Genomic DNA, 21767 nt, shown 5'->3' with positions numbered 1-21767 from the left:
GGATAGTCTTGAATGGAGCTCGTCCAGTTTGTTCTCTCGTGATTGTACGTTGGCCAACAAAACAGAGGGCATGGCAGTCTAGATGCTCGCCGACGTAGTCTAATCATGACGCCGCTTCGCTTACATCTCTTTTGCCGCCGCTTCCTCTTTCAAGACCCGGGGATCAGGGCCTGGTCCGGGGTAAGCATAACGTCTAGAGCTGCTGACTTATTGAATTTGAAATCTTCCTCCAAATTGATGTTAGTGATTGCTGTTCTGATGTTTTCGGTCATAGGAAATTATGGCAAATAAAGTTAAGATCAGCATAAAAAAACACACAAAATAGGTCAGGGGCCCGTAAGACGGCAGTTATCCACTGCAGCGCCATCTCAGCCATCACAGAGCCATCTCAGCCAAATTAAGATTCTACATCTTTAGGCTACATTTATCCTGTCACATTTGGTGACAAATAAACTAAAATCAAGCAAAACACACCATGAAAAAAAAGAAAACATTTTTTGTTATTCTCAGTGTTTTTGAATGGTGACTACGCAGTGGAATTTAGGTTGACTTAAGGTCTCTTTCGCTCCCTCAGTCAGGCTGTTTAGTATCACATGCTCCGGGTGGTTGGCTGCCACATGGCCCTATCAGTAAGGGATCAGATCCTTTGTGAGCACCTCTCCCTTATAATCAGTCAATCTGACAATGACCACAGGAGGGAGAAAGCACTGGGCCTTCGCTTCTCCAAAGCTTGCCCATGACCTAATAATATTGTCACGTTCATTCTATTTAAGCTTTTCTCGTCCCAGGTTAGTCTCTATTGTAATATAATCTATTTTACCAGAGGGACCTTGGTAAAAGACGCATAGGGTTAAGAATGATTTTAAGAATTAACACTAGTTTGAATGTGGGTGGTATTACAGAGATCATACTGTAGGTAAGGTATAGGTATAGCTATTGCCCCTGAAAATGGTTATAGAATCGATGGTAGCTGATCCTATTTAAGCATGACAGAGATGTAGAAATCCCACTTAAAATGCATGGCAGCGGCTCAGTTACACAGTGTTACACTACATTGCAATGGGATCTGTGTCGCTGTACCATCTGCCACATCCCCAAAAAGGTGTGACACTTTCCTTATGATTGAGCGAGCCAGGCTTGGATTTTTTTGGCAGAGCGCAATACAATCAATATCACAGTTCAGTAGATTGTGGTGGCATTTGCAATGTATTAATTTCACCATAATATCCCACGCAGCCCACATTGTTACATGTGGTTTAAGATAAATTAGGAAATTCACATGGGGAAAAATGCAAGAGGCACCTTGTAGAATGGGTATTATGTTATGTACATACACATTTAAATGCTAACCTGCTGTTCCAGCAGCTTTTTACTGTCGGGAGAGGATTCTGTCTCCGTCTGGTTTTGGAAGCAATCCCCGCCAATCTGTTGTGAGACAAAGAAACACAAACTTAAATGTATTTATTTATTTGACAGGGACAGTGCACATTAATCAAAATGTCAGTGTAAATCTATGTAAATGTGCCAGAGTTAGCTAAAGAGATCATTTTCATCCTAACTTCATAAGGCCTGAACAAACAAGCTGGTCTAATGAAAATGCATGAGATGAAAATAACTATTATACTATAGATTAAAACAATTTTCACTGTGTGTGTCCTTGCATTCATGCGTAAAAGTAATACAAGGACATCCTTAGCGCCAGCGTGAATATTTCAAAGACAGAACTTGAATGAACAGAGGCGGGATCAGGTCTCTCACAACTTGCATCCTTTCATTGTTGGACGAAAGTAGAATCCAACATTTCCCTTTGAACAGAACTACTTTACTCGTTATACCTGCAGTGCTGTACTGTGGCTAAACTACCAGAAATAATATAAAGACATACACCTCAATCTCTGTTTCTACCCTCCAGTGTGGGTCCTGGCAAATAGTATTTGAATTATGTTGTGAATGCCCCATCGTCTTTGCTTTCGTGGATGGTTACCACAGAATTCATATAGCTCAGTGGCAGTTACATTTGCAAAGAGTCACTCCTCAGTTTACAAACACAAATGTTATGGGCTCTGTGGATGGAGAGTGAGGACTGTGGCCTTCAGCAACATTTAGCCAGGGCTCTGGCATTTTGGGGGCCATAAGCGAGATTTGGTTCGGAGCCTCCTGACCTTGCTGGCAAAACATTTTAGTGGACCACCTCTTGGTGGCGGAGACAAAAAATTGCAGCTTTAATGTTAAAGTCCTGCAATTCTACACATTTTACCATGGGGCGTAGAGATAATGTTGCAGTTTTAGAGCACATTTTCTGCGATTCTACTCATTTTTGCCATGGGGTGGAGAGAAAACGTTGCTGTTTTAAAAATGAATTTCCTGCAATTCTACACATTTTGCAAAGGGGTGGAGAGAAAACGTTGCAGTTTTAAGCTAATTTCCTGCAGTTTTACAAATGTGCCATGACTTATGCCAGGTTAATATGCTACATGTATCTGAGTATGCATGCCTTGCATGCCCAGTCAGTAATTTGGCCATGATTACTAGAAGGTTTAGATACCTGGCTAGACTAACTTACCTAGCAATCTATAAAATGTTAGTTGACATGGGCTAATTGAGTGACTGACATAACAAGAGGAAAACTGCTGATGCACTACCAAATGTCAAAATTGCACCTTCGAGAACTTGGGACCAATGTTCCCTCAACTTTTTTCCGTCACTGACCAAATTTCAGGTCTGCTGAGTGCAAAGTTGAACGTTGTGAAAATTCTGTGCAACTTCCGGCGCGAGTTTACTGTGATCACTGACGATGTACCTGCTTTAAGTTACTGTTTTAACAGTGGCCAAGTAGGCTACTTTGGCTATTTGATCATAATGTAGGCCTTCCAGAGTGGCCTACCATAAAAAACGATGGAGAAAATGCATCACATAACGTTTTAACATGGAAATAGCAGTTCTTTCATTCAGCCTACAGTAGCAGCCAATGTGTGGTGTTCCATGAGACTTTTGAAACAAACATGCAGGGCTTGACATTAACCTGTTTATCCACAAGGAGGTGACTGAACATTTTGTTGTGTTGATAGATGCACTTTACAAAATAAAATGAATTATTATTCCCATATCATTATTAGACTACCCTCTGCTTAGTCGCTACTTAGCTTATTCAAGCCTGTCTCAAAACACAACACTGCCCATTTTTTTAATTTGTATTTTACCCCTGTTTTCGGGGTCTGTAGTGACGCCTCAAGCACTGCGATGCAGTGCCTTAGACCGCTGCGCCACTCGGGAGGCCAACACTGTTCTTTACCTGACAGCTCTTTACCTGACTCACTTTTCAAAGATGGCTAGAAATGTATACGTTTTGTGCTCTTGTAAGACACAATCATGCCCACATTGCTGACTACTAGCTATAACAGGGCTAATAACTCACTAACTAGCAAAGAATATGAACAAATGTGCACACGTGGCTACATGCAGCTCTCGCTTTGATCTCAAAACAAGCGCATAATAATCGCGACCGCTCATGCTGTAAAACAGTCCAGTTCAAAGTGAATGGAACAAATCCATATATGGCAGTGGTCTATTTGCATATAGGACTACTGCAACTCTGATTGGTTATGGTGCACCGGTCTGTGCAGAGTATGGGCCTGAGTTGTGCCTGTCAATGCAATATAATCCTAATCCGATGTGCTCTGCCTACAATAAAATCTCATGCATAGTTAGTTTTGCATTCTAAGTCTTGCATAGTTCGTTTTGTTTCGGTATGTTGCATTGAAAGTGGCTAATATTGCAATGATTCGATCACAATTCCCACAGTAAAGGTAAATGTTGAATAGTGTTAACCAACGGGGAAAACTCTAGAAAGTTGAGTGAACTTTAATCTTGTGCTTCTCTGCGCGGGCTGATATTTCTTCTGCGCGGCAGTCCCGAGGAGCTGCACATCCGCGCACGCGCGCAGCTTAGAGGGAACATTGCTTAGGACTATAAGGTTCTATCTGCCCAAAGCATAGTTCTGAGATATTGAGCATCAAAGTTTTCACATCCCAGATCTCAAAACTGTTTTCAAGTGAATTCTTATTTCCTAACACATTAAGGTCCTCACCTTAAAGGCACCTAAAGTGCAGAGTATCAAAATCTTAAGACATTTGTAATTCCGTTTTTTTAGGGGGGTGCATTTGCAGATACAGCATTATGGCTCTGAAATGTCAATCTGGGTTCAGAATGTAAAAATTATTTCAATTTCAATAGAAAGGTACAGACATTTAATGATTAAATAAAGAGAATACCCTTCCTTCTTTCTAATCATATCATCAAATATATTAATTCATGTTCATCACACATTTGTTAACAGGATAGTTCCCTAAAATGACAAATACACTATATCCTACGGATGGATAACTTTTGTCCGTAAAATGTATATAGGTTCAGAACTTTTGTGAAACAGCACAGTTAAAAATATATGGCAAATAGAAATCAAACTGGATGGTCTTCAGAGATACTGTAGATGGGAGGGGTTGAGGGTAACTGAAGGATGGGATTAAAAACAAACAAAATATAACTATTGTAAAATACATTGTGTCCGTAAAAATGTATATAGTATGTATAAGCTGGAAGTAGAAGCCTAAGTGTTGTTGTCCATTAGTTTACTCCAATTAGGGGAGGGGTGGTAAGGTTAGGAGAAAATAATAAATAAAAATATATATACAGTACCAGTCAAAAGTTTGGACACACCTACTCATTCAATGGTTTTTCTTTATTTTTACTATTTTCTACATTTTAGAATAATAGTGAAGACATCAAAACAATTAAATAACACATATGGAATCATGTAGTAACCAAAAAAGTGTTAAACAAATCCAAATATATTTTATATTCTTCAAAGTAGCCACCCTTTGCCTTGATGACAGCTTTGCACACTCTTGGCATTCTCTCAACCAGCTTCACCTGGAATGCTTTTCCAACAGTCTTGAAGGAGTTCCCACATATGCTGAGCACTTGTTGGCTGCTTTTCCTTCACTCCTTTCCTTAGCTTAGTGGCTAGAGCCAGCACTGCATTTAGCCCATAAATGTGACTCGTGTCCGGAAACTAGGCATATGTCGCACACGTCACTACTTCAAAGGAGAGGCATTTGAACGTAAACATTTCTTTTTTTATCAACATGCGTTTTTGGGAAGAAATGCCTTCTGGAACATGTGAACTTTCATGTGCCATAATAACAAACTTGTATGCCATCTGTAAATATGAAATTGTTAAATTACGAGCCTAGTTGGTTTAGCCACGGAAAAAGACAGCAACCTTTCTGCTAGCCATGATTGGCTGAGATAATGGATGGGCTGGACATGCCAAGAGATGAGTTCGGATTGGTCTGCCATGTAGCATGCTTCTTTCTATAACATGAGCTGCTCAATATGTGTAGGTAATCCTTTCTAACACTGCTTTTTTGAAAGACATCACGAAGAACTGCAATGAAGAAGTTGACCAAGTTTTGAAATCAGTGGAATGCCCAGTGGAAGCAGAGTTTGATTACATCCGGATTACATCTTCAAACTAAGGGCAACCATGGCATCCGTGACAGAGAGGGAGAAGCGTTCATCCATGTTTACGGGTAAGAGAGTCTAGCTAGCTATATTTTCAGATATTATATGTTTCTAATTTTGTCAGAAAGTCGTTTTCATTGCAAGTTAAAGCGTACTGTTAGCTAGCTAGCTAACATTAGCTGGCTGGCTCGCTAGCTAACGTTATGTGTATGATCTGTGTAGCAATATTATTAGTATCTCAGAAAGCAATTTGCATTGCTAGTTATAGCCTAATGTTAGCTAGCTAGCTAACATTGAACCTAGTTGGTTAAATGTAGTTACCTGCAGATTCATGCATGGTAGTAACGTTATGAGTTGGGATTATGGTTCATTGTTTAGCTAGCTAGGTAGCTAGCTACATGTCTAAACAAAAGACTCCACTATGCAAGTAACCATTTCACTGTACCGTTTACACCTTCTGTATCCTGTGCATGTGACAAATAAACATAGATTTTATTTGATATAGTGTGTTTACCGGAGACGGTAAGAACAACGTGACCTGCACCAAAGTCAAATTAGGATATGACGTTAGCCCAACAAGACAGTGTCCAAGTTAAAAAATTATCCATTAGAATGCCCTGCTTTTATTTAGTTACTTTCTGTAATTAGCTCGCCATTAACTTGTAAATAATTTATATCCTGTAATAATGAATAAAAATGTGCTCAAGTTAAGACCTTATCAGCTATGATATGGTCATTATTTGAACTGGCTAGCCAGCTAACTTAACGTTAGCTAGCTAGCTAGCTAGCAAGCTACAAACGAACCAAAACAATGTTTAGAAAGTTGCTTTTAGTTGCCTGGTTTGCTAGATTGACATATCCTAAAATATTTTTTAAAGGATGGTGTTAAAATAAACCAGTTATTCTATTTTGGACCAGCAGGCATGTCGATAGACATAGTATAACCAGCCTTTAGTCTTGAAATCTTTGGTTGTTTAGCACATGACCTCACATGTGAATCCTTAAAGAGATGGGTGGGGCTAAGGCTTAAGAGGGTGTGGATGATGCTGAATGGGTGTAGACAAAGAAGAGCTCTCCAGTAGGTGTACCAAAACATTCAAGGGCCATTTTCTCAAAAGTGGGGTTACAAGTTTCTTAACTTTCAAAGCAAATTTACTTTCCCATTTTTCCTCAACTGTAGTGTATGATATACAATTTTCTAGCTCTGAGTCTACATTTATCCAATGTAAAAAACACAATTTCAAATTTTGCTACATAGGACCGAATCCAGGTGGTCGGTCACAAATGAAATCCTCAGAAAAGACACAAGGGGATAGAAGGTTATGTGACATTGCATTTCACCTATATATACACCTCTAGGAACTATACTGCATATGCCTATTTCTTCACAGTAAATAACCTTAAATAAGACCTAATAACATAACACCTACAGAGCATGTTTTGGCTGAAGCCTGTTATTATTATTCTAGTCTACTAGTCTTTTTCGATTCTCAAATAGCTGATATTTCTCTAACACTAGCCTGACCGACTATGCCAACCAAAACAACCGTCCACTGAAGCTGATTAGGTGAGTACAAATACATCTTACAACGTTTCCTGTGTGCAGCGCTTTGAGCACTCTGCAGCAATACTGGAAAACACTCATCGCTTCACTGAAAACATCACAGAACGCGGTGAATTAATTGTCTGTTTGGATAAACATGATGTGCAAAAATGTTCATTGCTCTAGGCATCTTTTGCTGTAAAACTATGTTGGGATGCATGTTCTTAAACTTTGACTGGCTAGAAGGATCCTAAAAAGAGATTATGGTTGTTTCATAACACCATTTTGCAATCCCCAAGCTCATTAATTGTGTATGATACAGGACTATTAAAAGTGCTAAGGGTGGTTGGTGAAGCTGCCTATAAAAAGGAGATTTAAGGATTGCAGTAAATCAATTCCTAAATGTGCACATTGTAAGAGAACACATGGTAACACTTTCTATGAGGCACACGCGCGCGCACACACACACGATGCCTTATAAATGCATGTATCATGCCTTGACGTACACTTATAGCGCATTATAACAGTTGTTATAAACTCATAACTCATAACTCATTTCTAATCTCTCTCCCTCTCTCCATCTCATCCAATCACGCAGTGGAAGACAAGTAGAACTTGACGGTGTTTGTGGGGGACAGGTCTCTTTGCTGCAGGATTTCCCCATTTATGGCCCCGCCAAAATGATATCAATAACACGACAGGAGCAAACATTGTTTTTGGCACGGATTCATTACGGGAATATCTTTTCAACACGTTTCTCCATAGAGGGTCATTTTCTCTCGGGGAAGGATCCGCTGGACCATGCACTGTCTCTCCCCAGCGTCCCCCCACCTAATTTCTGTCATGGTTATTGATAACCACGTGTCAAGGAGAACCTTCCTCCCTGGAACTGTCCCTTCCCTGCCGCACTATCCAATAGAGTTGGGCAGTCATATTCGGCTTCCTCATCCAAGGATCATAACCATACATACAATGCAGAGCATGAGATCGCATTTGTCTAATAAAAGTGGCTTGAGTTTGTTTGTATCTTCAGCGAAACGTGCAAGTGGCCGGCTGTGTATTTCTGATTTCTTGAATATACAAACCATTACAACACATGATTTTTCTCCAGTTTCTCCAATGACATTGAAAGCCTGCCCCAAGCCTCACAGATTAGTCGTTGATTGACCCAGATCCTGTGATCTGAAATTAGCCGCAGTGCCGGTGTAACAGAAAGACGTTTTGGGGTAAAAGTTGCCAGTGATCCATAATGACTGAAGGATTAAAAGGAACTTAATGAACAGATGAACCTACTGGATTGGGGCCTGAGGGTCACAAATAGGCTATTACCATTTAATTTGTCCAAAGGCTCACCTTTTCCATCTGGCAATCCTTGACTCCTGGACTACTTTTTCTCCTCATTACCCCAATGTTCGCAGGCGATTTACTGGCTGTGATGATTCTCTGAACTTTCGGGATATCCTGCGAGAAAGAAGTGCGGGAGAGAAAAAGGAGTTGTTTAGAAATTCTAAATAATGGAAGGTGGAACATGACATGTATGGGTAAGGTTGGTATAAGCCATGACACACAGTGCAGCTCTGTTGAAATAGACCATGACAAGAGATTTGGTGCTGAGGTGCATTTAAAGCGGTTTGTTTTTCATTGAACTGGACAGCCCTGAGGATTTTATTTTTGCTTCTACCACGGCTACTTTCCATAGAGAAAAATACAGATTTTTTTATTAGAAAAGTTATTTTGAATTTGCCTCTTGAAGTGACCTATTTCAATGGACGTATCATGTATTATTTCAGTGCTTTTTGGCAGTATCCATCAGGGCCAGGACAATTCAATGGAACAGTGATGGGGCATGAGTGCCTGCTGAAATGGTTTTCTGCTCCCAACGGTCCTGCACTCAAGGGACATGTCTTTAGAAAGTCATGCATGGATGGCTGGCCTGGAGAGTTCATTTTCTGTTCTCTTAACAGCTCTCACAGCGCAGAGATCTTACCAGAAATATGAACAAAAACAACATTTCAAATAGACAGAAATATGTAAATTGCAGAGATCTTACCAAAATCAACCAAAACATTTAAAATAGTTTTCTGAATACTTCACTCCGCAGTTTCATGGCATGTGTTGCACTTTCAATCCGCATTAATTATTCCTGTCCATCTCATGGACTTCGTTAAAAGAGAGATTTAAACTCATTCAAATGAATGTTGCATATTTTAAGAGATCCAATGCGTTCTGACCATAGCAATACTTCTCTACACTGTAAATAAATGTCAAAAACAAACTCACTGTTTACCCCCGCAACTGATTTCAGCTAGAGAAACCATCAACAAGTCAAAAGGGAAGTGCAGAGAGAGAGCCAGCAAATAAAGATCCAGATTTTTCCTCGGGCAGTAAATTACTGCCCCAAGCATTCCACAGAATCCACATTCCACACATCATCTCCCATTACTTGGATGAAAATGGCATGCTATCACCACCACAAGACTTGGCTTCCTTCCTCGGCCTGTTAAATATGATGAGACTTCCACCCTGATCTTGCTGATCCCGGCAACCTCTCACTAATGAATCTTTCACCGGCAGGGGATTGTGTCTGCAGCCAAAGACTGGAGTCTTATCTAGTAATGGTTGTCTAGTGGAGATTAAGGCCCATTATGTTTAGGAACTCAAATACCGAACATGATGCTGAGAGGGTAGCTGATACACACATAAGCGTTATATTTTGTAAAGCTGTAGAGGAAATAATGGTAGGCTTTTAAAGCTTTTTTTTTTATAATTTCAATGATGTAATATTATATTGCTTTCTGTGCTAAATAATTGCCTTTTGATCACAGACAATAATGGCCCTTGTCGGGCTAGTCAGGCATACTAACAAATATCAGCATGTCCAACAGAATGTGTTTAGCAGCTATTCATTTCTACTAAATAGCTAATAGATAACCAAATATTCAATGGAAACTGGCCCATGAAAGGGCTGATGGGATACATTCGATTACATTTGTAAGAGGCCCAGCCTGCCTTAGCATATTGAGTCCATTCCAGTTCTCCTCACGCAAAAGGAGGAAATAGCGCATGGAAATGAACAAGCGAAATGTGGGGTGGTGTTACGTTTGTCAGTGGTCCCCATTTTTGGCCATCTTTGCCAGTGATTTATATTAGATGTGGGCCCCTTCACATTGAACAGACAGCGACGACAGATGGGGAGAACTAGTAATCTTTACAGTGAGGAGAACCCTCTTTGATTCATGCCGCAGACAGTATCCGTGGATACAGCATCGGATGGCCGTAGTGACTGCTCAGGATGGAGTGGAGCTATTTGTATGCTAATCAAGTGAGAAGTACAGATTTGATTTGCATAAGCAGATCCCTATATTTGAACAAGTATGTTTTCCCTCCGTCGTCTTTCCTTTTGACAGACACACTACCCTCCTTCACCCCCCACACTCAACCCCTGCAACCCCTTGTTCATTTGGCTTGGAACATGAGATGAGGCCCAGCACATTTCACTCACATCGGCTGTAATGGAGTCATCGTCTGCCGTTGTGAACATTGACTATGGTTTATATCTTTGGAAATAAAGTGGCCATTACATTACTTGCTTTATGTGGTGCTTCCGTGTGGAGGGGTATTGGAGCGTTCTGAGAAAGAGCTGTAATGTCCTCTGGGTGGCACATAGCTAACGTCAAGGCTCTTAGCTCGACACCCAACACACAGAGAAGCAGAATGACTTCTGACTGCATCAGGGAGAAAAGCCTCTGAGAAACAGGATTGCTCACTAGGATCAGGGCCGATAAGAAACTGCAACAGAGCTGTGATTGACTTCGATATTCTGATTTTGATATGACCGCAGTAGTTGACTGATATAAACTGTGATTAGGTCCAACATGACTTTGCACAGCGTATAAATAAAGTGAATGGGGTGTAGTTCAGAACAGATGAATGTGATGGAAGAACTTATCTCAATTTCGGTTTCATCTGAAAAAGTCAATGCCCTCAAAAGGTTCATCCTCTTTGCAACGCTGCTGATAAACTTTGCTACATATCCTTGGGCAGAGTAAGTAAGACACAAACCTTCATTTGTACTCTTTATAAGGTAAATAACTTTTGTATTTACTGTGGAAAGCTACTAATGATAAGATACTAATGATCTAGAAACCTGCTCCAGTACAATACATATTTATTTTTCTTATCATCCATTTTTGGGTGGGTGGAGGATGTTAGGCCTACAGTGAGGGAAAAAAGTATTTGATCCCCTGCTGATTTTGTAGGTTTGCCCACTGACAAAGACATGATCAGTCTATAATTTTAATAGTAGATTTATTTGAACAGTGAGAGACAGAATAACAACAACAAAATCCAGAAAAACGCATGTCAAAAATGTTATTAATTGATTTGCATTTTAATGAGGGAAATAAGTATTTGACCCCTCTGCAAAACATGACTTAGTACTTGGTGGCAAAACCCTTGTTGGCAATCACAGAGGTCAGACGTTTCTTGTAGTTGGCCACCAGGTTTGCACACATCTCAGGAGGGATTTTGTCCCACTCCTCTTTGCAGATCTTCTCCAAGTCATTAAGGTCACGAGCCTGACGTTTGGCAACTCAAACCTTCAGCTCCCTCCACAGATTTTCTATGGGAATAAGGTCTGGAGACTGGCTAGGCCACTCCAGGACCTTAATGTGCTTCTTCTTGAGCCACTCCTTTGTTGCCTTGGCCGTGTGTTTTGGGTCATTGTCATGCTGGAATACCCATCCATGACCCATTTTCAATGCCCTGGCTGAGGGAAGGAGGTTCTCATCCAAGATTTGATGGTGCATGGCCCTGTCCATCGTCCCTTTGATGCGGTGAAGTTGTCCTGTCCCCTTAGCAGAAAAACACCTCCAAAGCATAATGTTTCCACCTCCATGTTTGACGGTGGGGATGGTGTTCTTGGGGTCATAGGCAGCATTCCTCCTCCTCCAAACACGGCAAGTTGAGTTGATGCCAAAGAGCTCCATTTTGGTCTCATCTGACCACAACACTTTCACCCAGTTCTCCTCTGAATCATTCAGATGTTCATTGGCAAACTTCAGACGGGCCTGTGTATGTGCTTTCTTGAGCAGGGGGACCTTGCGGGCGCTGCAGGATTTCAGTCCTTCACGGCGTAGTGTGCTACCAATTGTTTTCTTGGTGACTATGGTCCCAGCTGCCTTGAGATCATTGACAAGATCCTCCCGTGTAGTTCTGGGCTGATTCCTCACCGTTCTCATGATCATTGCAACTCCACGAGGTGAGATCTTGCATGGAGCCCCAGGCCGAGGGAGATTGACAGTTATTTTGTGTTTCTTCCATTTGCGAATAATCACACCAACTGTTGTCACCTTCTCACCAAGCTGCTTGGCGATGGTCTTGTAGCCCATTCCAGCCTTGTAGGTCTACAATCTTGTCCCTGATATCCTTGGAGTGCTCTTTAGTCTTGGTCATGGTGGAGAGTTTGGACTCGGATTGATTGATTGCTTCTGTGGACAGGTGTCTTTTATACAGGTAACAAGCTGAGATTAGGAGCACTCCCTTTGAGTGTGCTCCTAATCTCAGCTCGTTACCTGTATAAAAGACACCTGGGAGCCAGAAATCTTTCTGATTGAAAGGGGGTCAAATACTTATTTCCCTCATTAAAATGCTAATCAATTTATAACATTTTTGACATGCATTTTTCTGGATTTTATTGTTATTATTCTGTCTCTCACTGTTCAAATAAACCTACCATTAAAATTATAGACTGATCATTCAGTGGGCAAACGTACAAAATAAGCAGGGGATCAAATACTTTTTTCCCTCACTGTATATCTTGTGACAGTACTTACCCAACGAATCAGAGTGACAGTCAGGTGTCAGTATAACAAATCAGCTGTCAATCCTGTAAGCAAGTTGCTAATAGCGCCCCTCAAAATAAATGCTTACTTATCTATAAATCACTCACAACATACCCAACTTTGAGTTATTGTGGCCTGTTGGTGTTTCCCTGTGCACTCTATCATAGTTACCGTTTTGAATGAAAACCTGCACATAGAGGTTCCCCAGGTTAGAAGCACTGTCATTGAGTCCTCTATAGTTATAATCCTGTTTTCACTAGATAACTTTTCCCTTACCACTGTCACCCTTGGTTTGCTCTCAGGGGATTAAGTCCTTGGCCTTTTATTAAGTGCTCTATGAAGATGACTTTGAAAGACATTCAACAAAGAATGTGTCACATTTAATTATACTTTTTATTGAAAACAAGTGCCGATAGCACACCCTTACATTTAAAATAATTGGGTCTTATTTTCCTGGCAATAGAGTGTGAAGAGTAACATAAATTACACAAAAACCTGCTGTATTTGGACATGTTATTATTTTGAACAATTTCTGCAATCCTATTTGCCCGACTATTGTCTTTAGTAGTAATTATGTTCGGAACAACTCCTCTCCAGGGAGTGACACTGGGGGCATTCAATTGAGAAATCGGTACTTGGCTCTGTGGTTGTCACCCCCCGAAAATCTAAATTGATAATCTGCTGCAATGTTTATGCCCATTGCTGTTCCTCTTAACTGGCGGGAGTTGCATGGGGTCAGAATGTGCATTACCTTGGCATGTGGCTGCTGAAAGGTGACTATGGAGCTGTTGACGAGTGAGGAATATCTGAACAAGTGGGTGGGGGTGGCAGGGAACCTGTGGCTGCTGGTGGGCTGGTTGTGCAGAACAGCAGAGAAGCAGATGTGCACTGTGTCCTTCAGTGCCTTCAACTGAGACTCCTGTTCCAAGCAACAGAAGCAAACAGATATGAGTATTTGACCATCCATCCATGTAACAGTAAATAACAATCACTGGGGCTTCCCTTTCTACATTCATCTGACAATTCCCTCAATTACACACCAATTATTGTATATCCACCCACTAATAAAATGTAACCGTTATCAAATCAAATGTTATTGGTCACATGCGCCGAATACAACAGGTGTAGACTTTACAGTGAAATGCTTACTTATGAGCCCATTCCCAGAAATGCAGTTAAAAAGTCAGAAATATATTTGCTAAATAAAAAAGGAAATAGTAACAAAATAAAATAATAACGAGGCTATATACAAGGAGTATCAGTACAGAGTCAATGTGCAGGGGTACGAGGTAGTTTAGGTAATTGAGGTAATACAGTATGTACATGTAGGTAGGGGTAAAAGTGACTAGGCAAACAGGATAGATAATAAACAGAGTAGCAGCAGCATATGTGAAGAGTGTGAAAGTGTGTCTATGTGTGAGTGCCTGGCTTCAATATGCATGTGTGTGTGAGCGTATGTAGTGTGTGTGAGCGTATGTAGTGTGTGTGTTTTGGAGTGTCAGTGTCAGTGTAGTATGTGTGAGTGTGTGAGTAGAGTCTAGTGAGTGTGCATAGAGCCAGTGCAAAAGAGTCAGTGCAAAAAATAAAGACAAAAAAATACATAATAAAGGGGGTCAATATAAATAGTCTGGGTAGCCATTCGATTAACTGTTCAGCAGTCTTATGACTTGGGGGTAGAAGCTGTTCAGGAGCATTTTGGTCACCAGCCGTTCCACAATTATGCATTCATCCCTACACCTGCTGTAGAATAGCACAATGAAGCTCCTTCTCCGAAGCATCCATAAATATAAATAGAGCCGAGAGAACTGTACGGCATAAGCGTACTCTCACACCATCCAATTATTCATTTAGTAACTTAGGAGTAAAAAGCACCTCTCAAAATAGTTTTTCAATAGGTCAGACCGAGAACATTATCCCCGAGAAGAAATGAAGAGGAGAAACACAATACAAACATGAAACGAGAAAATATCAAAGTGAAAGACTAAAATGTTATGGATTACGATGAAGTAAAAGTTTAATGATATCCACCTTGTCCAGTGCGGCCTTTTCCAACTCTTCTTTGGCAATGGTTAACTTGTGCTCCAGATCCATTAGCTGCTGTCCCTGTGGAAAGACAAGATACTTGAGCTGAAACAATTGAACTGTTGTACTCTTGCAAACACAGCAATTTCCTAACCTACCGTGTCTTGACAACTAAATATAGATTATGCGGTCACTTCAGGCAGAGGCGCTTCACTTTTGGCTGAAATCTAGGTGATTCTGTTCCTCTCAAAGGTATTACCCCAAAAGCCTACAATAAAAACAGTACACACAACTGTTTGAGCAATAAAGTGAATTGGAATAATGAGTGGTACTTTAATCGACTGATATATCACAAAACTACCTTTTTACAATCCATGAAAAAGGCAGAGTGTTTATGCAATTGCAAGTTCCAGTATTCCAACAGTTAACAGTCCAACAGACTGAAAATGTAGCCTACAGTCTGGCTTTTAGGATTACCTTTACCCTTCTGCTTTTAACAAAATAAATACATATCCTCGACTTATCCCTGTATGATGTGGTAACTGTAAGCCAAGCTATAGACTGCTAGACACCTTATCCTATAAAGCGGCTCAATGTGTAGACCACTACATTTCACGGTGCAAACTTTAGGATTACATACTATAGGAGGATAAGGGGGAATAAAGGGATCCACCTAGATTTATTCAAGACCGTCTCGACTAAAACAAGATGGCTCTTCACCAACGGTTTGATCTTGTCAATGAAAACAATGGCGCCGGTAAAACCATCAAGCGTGCTCAAGAGCAGGATTGAGGTCAACTCTATCTCAACTCAATTAAAATTAAATCCATAAATTGGAAATTTCAGAAAGGCTTGTTTTTATTCGCCCTATGAACAAATTGAATCTGATTCATTATGTGAATTGACTGAGTTCAAATGAATTGACTCCCGATTCTAGAAGGGCTCATTACAATATTGAGGAACTCATCAGGGAGGGAGGACATGCTTAATAGGAGGGGATTTACAGAGAGGGTGTGTAAAACCGCCCGGGTGATGGACTTCACATTGTGAAAGTTTATGGCGCGTCTTTTACAGGGCTCTCTGAATGATATACTGTACAGGCGTACGTTCACAAATTACAAGGTCAACGTCTTCTGGCATGAACAGTGTCAAGACCCATGGCTAAAGCTCAGGTCTAAATGATGATATGTGTAGGAGACTTTATGTGGGGGTGTTAGTTCACGTAAGACCTATGGCTATTATGGAGATGTGGAGTGTATTGTGGCCTGTTGCATGGTGTACATTAGCACATACATGCTACATCAGACTCTAATCGAAAATGTCCTAATATGTCGAAATATTTTTTCATAGGTGTGAAGGATTTCATAGATATGTTTCTGCTTATAATTTCAGACATTTGGGAGGCTACTTGTTACTCAACTTGGCTTCGCTGGACATTTAGGGACAGGGGAAAAAATCTTAACACAGGGTAATGAACATTCCCATGCAAAAGGACATCAGTTGAATTGCTTTTATGGAAATGAAGGCTGTGAAAACGTGTTTCTGATAAGATTTCAGTTAGTCTTGGATGCACAATGTTATGTGATGTATCTTCCCCTCTAACTTCCCCTCCCCTTCAGGAGACTGAAAAAATGTGGCCTGGGTCCCCAGATCCTCAAAAGTTTCTACAGCTGCACCATCGAGAGCATCCTGACCGGTTGCATCACCGCCTGGTATGTCAACTGCTCAGCATCCGACCGTAAGGCGCTACAGAGGGTAGTGTGTATGGCCCAGTATATCACTGGGGCTAAGCTTCCTGCCATCCAGGACCTCTATACTAGGCGGTGTCAGAGGAAGGCCCAAAAAATTATCAAAGACTCCAGTCACAAAAGTCATAGACTGTTCTCTCTGCTACCGCATGGCAAGCGGTACCGGAGCGCCAAGTCTAGGTCCAAAAGGCTCCTTAACAGCTTTTACCCCCAAGCCATAAGACTGCTGAACAATTAATCAAATGGCCACCCAGACTATTTGCATTGACCCCCCCCCCCCCCCTTTGTTTTTACACTGCTGCTACTCGCTGTTTATTATCTATGCATAGTCACTTTACCCCTACCTACGTGTACAAATTACCTAAATTACCTTGACTAACCTATACCCCCGCACATTGACTCGGTACCAGTACCCCCTGTATATACATTTACATTTTAGTCATTTAGCAGACGCTCTTATCCAGAGTGACTTACAGTTAGTGAGTGCCTACATTTTCATACTATATAGCCTCGTTATTGTTATTTCATTGCGTTACTATTTTTATTTTTATTGTTTTACTTCAGTTTATTTAGTAAATATTTTCTTAACTCTATTTTCTTAAAACTGCATTGTTGGTTAAGGGCTTGTAAGTAAGCATTTCACGGTAAGGTCTACACCTGTTGTATTCGGCGCATGTGACAAATAAAATGTGATTTGATTTGATTAAACATTTCTCCACTCCTGTACCCGAGACAAAATTAACATTTGCAAGAAATACTTAATTTTGCACAAGGACATTTTATATTTGCCTACATGTGAGAGGCTGGCCCACAGTCATTGTCCAGTTCAGTTACTATTCCATTTAACCCATTTAAATTCAAAGGTGCGGTATAGGAATATTTTATGTATCATTAAGGCAAAATGTTGGGAAATGTCAAAAGTAAAATATAGTAAACATGATTGACATTCTATAATCCAGATGTATGTTTAAATAAGGAATATAGCCAATACAGTGTGTAAACATAAATTAATGTATGTATGTGTAATGAGATTAGGGAAAGGGTCTGCTACCAATATAATGAGATTAGGGAAAGGGTCTGCTACCAATATAATGAGATTAGGGAAGAGGCTTCCTATGGAAAAGCGCCCATGGCCTTTTGGAGTAAACCACATGTGACATCTGGACGTTGAAAGATAAGGGTAGAGTGGCACTAAAATAAGTTAATCATTTGCCCTAAGGGGAGTAATTGTATGCTATGTAAACATGACTGTGCATTTGTGTGTGTATATAAGAGATCTCTAAGCCAAAGAGAGACAGTTGCTCCATGGAGCAGGCTCGGCTTTGTTATGCAAATAATAAAAGTCTAATTTCTAAATTCACAAGTTGCAGTCTCTTGAGAAATATTTTTAAGTTGACTACTTTTTTAGTCAAATATTTCTACGACATATTTGGCGAGCTTGCCAGGAGTTGAAAAAAAGGGTCCAGAGACGGTGTACATCTGCAGTTATGAAACGGCTTGGACGGACCATACAAACAAAAGCGGCCGCTTTTAAAAGGTAAGCCAAGTTCTTACTTATATAGTATAAACGTTTGTGTGGTCCGATCCGGGGCACGGCATCAGCTGCAGAAATACCAAGTAAGGTCTCTCCAAATTTAAGAACCAGAACATTAGAGACTAGGAGCTTTTGAATTTAAGAATACATGTCGATGTCACTCTGTTGTTTGTCTGAACCGTCTGTTCAATTGATTTGATTCATTTGATTCATTTGATTCATTTGATTCATCCGGCTGATCGCTTTGTCTGGGTCATTTCGGCACGGGCGGTTGTCCATCTGGTTGAGCGATCAGACAATAACATGTTAAGTCCTGCGAATACCGCTATAAACGTGTAGCGGAAGTATATCGTTTATAGGCTGCTTAGGTAGGCAGAAATCCTGTGTAATACTGCTTCTTTTTCTGTGTCGAGGAAGTGTAACAGAAAAAATAGGGCAGAATTTACAGGTCGCTTAGGAAAGCGTAGTAGAAGTCCAGGTGTGTCGAGGAAGTGTAACACCTAGGGGGATAAATAAATAGAAATCCTGTGGATACCTCTTTGGAGAGCTAAAATTAGCGCTCCAGAGGGCTGAACGGGCAGGTGGCTGGCTAAATTTGGGACCTACGGTTACCGCTCTAATGAGGAATTCATTGTTGGAGGTCTGCTCGGGTAGGTGGGGCATCATCCTGTGTTGTGGTGATGCCAAAGTTAGGTAGGGTCGATCAGGTAAAAAAGTTAGGTCATCCGGCGTAGGTGACACCATAAATTGGAGTAACACCGGTCATCCTGAGTAGGTGAACGGGTTAAATAGTCACAAGGGCTTCAAAATATAGAGAAAGTGTTAAATAGAGTAGGTCTGCTCATCTTGTGTGGGTGAGTGGTTTGCTTGGGCGGCTGTGAGTCATTCAACTGTCTGATTCATTTGGGCACAAGTGGCTGCTCATCTGTGTGAGTGAGAATAATAAGAAATCCTGCAAGTAAATAGCCTTTCTGTAAGGAAAGTAAATATATTTGAGGTCGTTTGAAGCTTCTGTCTGATGGAGAAAGGGCGTGCCCAATCTCACATTAGGAAAGAGAAGAATAAATGGTGCGTGGATATTCATTGACCAACTGAGTGTAGAAAATTCACGTTACCAGGAGGGGTAGAATAAAACCTGTTGGAGGAACAGGTCACGTGTACCGGTGTGATCATATGACGTCTATGCATTGGTATTTTGATCAATCTTTTAGGGTATGTTTCTGACATTATATTTAGAAACTTTAGAGGTGATGTAGTATTATGATAAATTGACTACAGTAAAATAATAACTAGGATAGGGTTGACATTCCAAATTTGGGACCTTTGATAGAATAAAATATTCCTGTAGGTTATACAAATAGTAATTAAGCGCGTTTGAGAGCAACATTGTATAAATATGGAATAAAAGTGGTATAATGGTGTAAATTAGTTGCATTCTGAAGTTGAATGATGAGATATAGAGGTGTGTATGATAATTATATATACGTTGGAATAATAAGCTTTTCTTGTAAATTATATCTTGGAGTTTCATACAACAATGCCTGTCATAGAATTTCGTAAGATCAGTGAATAGTGACCAGCATATACGATTCTCGGAGGATTCTATGACTGAGGGGAAGGATTTGGGTAATTTGTTGTTCGTTCCGCTGAGACTAGATTGTGATTAACTGATTTGTGGCAATAAAGAATCATTAGAAACATGAATGGTTTGGTTGATGTGAATATATTAGAATATAATGAATTTTATGGGAGTGTAATTTATTACAAGTCATTGGATAAAATTATAGGTGTTGACTTGTCCAAACACGTAGACGTACGTGGGGATGGGAGAAAGTACATAGGGCATGTGGTAGAATTAAGCATTATAATAAACTATCTATTATTTCAGAAGCAGAGGTGATATAGTCAAGGAATTTTAGTATATTAGGGGGAAAATATAATTAATGTGGTTAGGTCGTTAGATCTGGTTCCAAATCAATGAATGTGGGGTTTGACTCGTTGATTGTTAAATTGTTTACGTTGAGCGTGTGAGATCTGTGTCCTTCAAAGCTATTTTCTGATAAAGTGTGGTATGTGCCAGATACTAAAACTACTGACCATTATCATTGAAATAAGGGAGGATTAACTTGTCTTTTCAATAAAGCATAGATTCTGCATCGCTGAACAGAGTCTAGGTTTTCTAAGTATAGTTTAACTATAGTTGTGGGTTGTTTAGATTGAAGGAACATTCAGGATAAGACTGGACGATCTAGCAGCCTGCGTCTTTTCAGACTGAAGGACTCACTTATTCAACGGGAAAGAAGGAGGAGTGACTATAGTCAGAAAGGACAGTACATACATTTGAATAGCGGACTGGCAATTTGGATAAGAGATTTGGACATAATTTGAATTGTTTAGGTAGACTGGAATGAAAGTAAGGTATTTTAATAATATGAATGTAAATATATTATTAGTTATTGTTGGGATGTGAATAGACTTGACTAATGCCATGAATTGGTTTCCGGGTAAAAGAGAGTCGTACTTGCTTGACTGTATCGAGCTGAAATAAATATTTGAAGCAAGTTTGAATAGCTGGATGGAAAACATTTATTTGACAAAATTCTAATTGTTATTACTTTATTCTATGGTTTGCGTGACACCAGTAATATATGCGAATAGTTGGTGAATTGTAGAATGATAATGTATTTTCGTTACGTGAACTAGGGGATGCAAGGAGCTTTGGCTATTATGCTGAGGGAATAGCACCAATTTATAGTGGGTTCTAGATTTGTTGAATAAACAAACTTATATTTTAAACTAAAGTAATGCAATAGGCTACAATTATAACATTATCAGAAAAAGGCACTATACGCTCATCTGTGGTCCTCTGTAGCTCAGTTGGTAGAGCACGGTGCTTGCAACGCCAGGGTTGCGTGTTCGATTCCCAAGGGGGGCTAGTATAAAAATGTATGAGCTCACTAATTGTGGGTCGCTTGGGATAAGAGCATCAGCTAAATGACTAACATATAAAAATGTTAATGGGTATGGAGAGAAGAGTGCGTGGTAGTAATTTTTAGTAATTGAATAAGGTTTTGCTAGATTAATCGAGTGACAATGGTGGAATATGTCTATAAATAAATTGGATCGTGATAAATGGATGATTTTAATATATGATGGTAAACTACAGCAAGTGTTTGGTGTTACTTGTAGCTTACTTAGAAAGGATAGTTAATTCATTCTGATAATGGCGGAGTGATGGTTTAATTGCGTGGCTATGATTTTAGTTGATTACAAGAGAAATAGGATATAGTTTACAACGCATGGAGAAGTGAATGTCTTATATGGTAATAGATCAACTGAACCAAACATGACGTTACTACGGCAATTAAGGATAGTTAATGTTGTTAAGTTCGTTTTTAAACCCTATGATAGAGAACGCTGTTTGAAAGTGTGTTTTATTAGTAGGTCTGCTAGTAAAAATGGAAGAATTTCAATTTTTGTCTGCGGGTGTTAACCATTGGGGCTTGCTGAAACGTGAGAGCGCTATAAGGGACATTATGGGTTAAGTTAGGTGT

At 40.1% G+C, this 21767-nt stretch overlaps 1 protein-coding gene across 1 annotated transcript in view; it reads right to left on the bottom strand.

Moving 5' to 3' along the window:
- Nucleotides 1-21767, bottom strand: part of LOC311128064 (leucine zipper protein 2-like) — a 200337-nt gene that overhangs the window by 7893 nt on the left and 170677 nt on the right. Inside the window, exons 8-11 of the mRNA XM_084160020.1 lie at nucleotides 14938-15012; nucleotides 13661-13828; nucleotides 8420-8527; nucleotides 1351-1425 (exon numbers count right to left, since the gene is read on the bottom strand). Of these exons, the coding sequence (XP_084016146.1) occupies nucleotides 1351-1425; nucleotides 8420-8527; nucleotides 13661-13828; nucleotides 14938-15012 (426 nt within the window). The remainder of the gene's footprint in view (nucleotides 1-1350; nucleotides 1426-8419; nucleotides 8528-13660; nucleotides 13829-14937; nucleotides 15013-21767) is intronic.

The sequence above is a fragment of the Coregonus lavaretus genome (genome assembly GCF_964263955.1).
Source record: "Coregonus lavaretus genome assembly, chromosome: 4".
Lineage (NCBI taxonomy): Eukaryota > Metazoa > Chordata > Actinopteri > Salmoniformes > Salmonidae > Coregonus > Coregonus lavaretus.
This window is presented reverse-complemented; position numbering and strand designations above follow the sequence as displayed.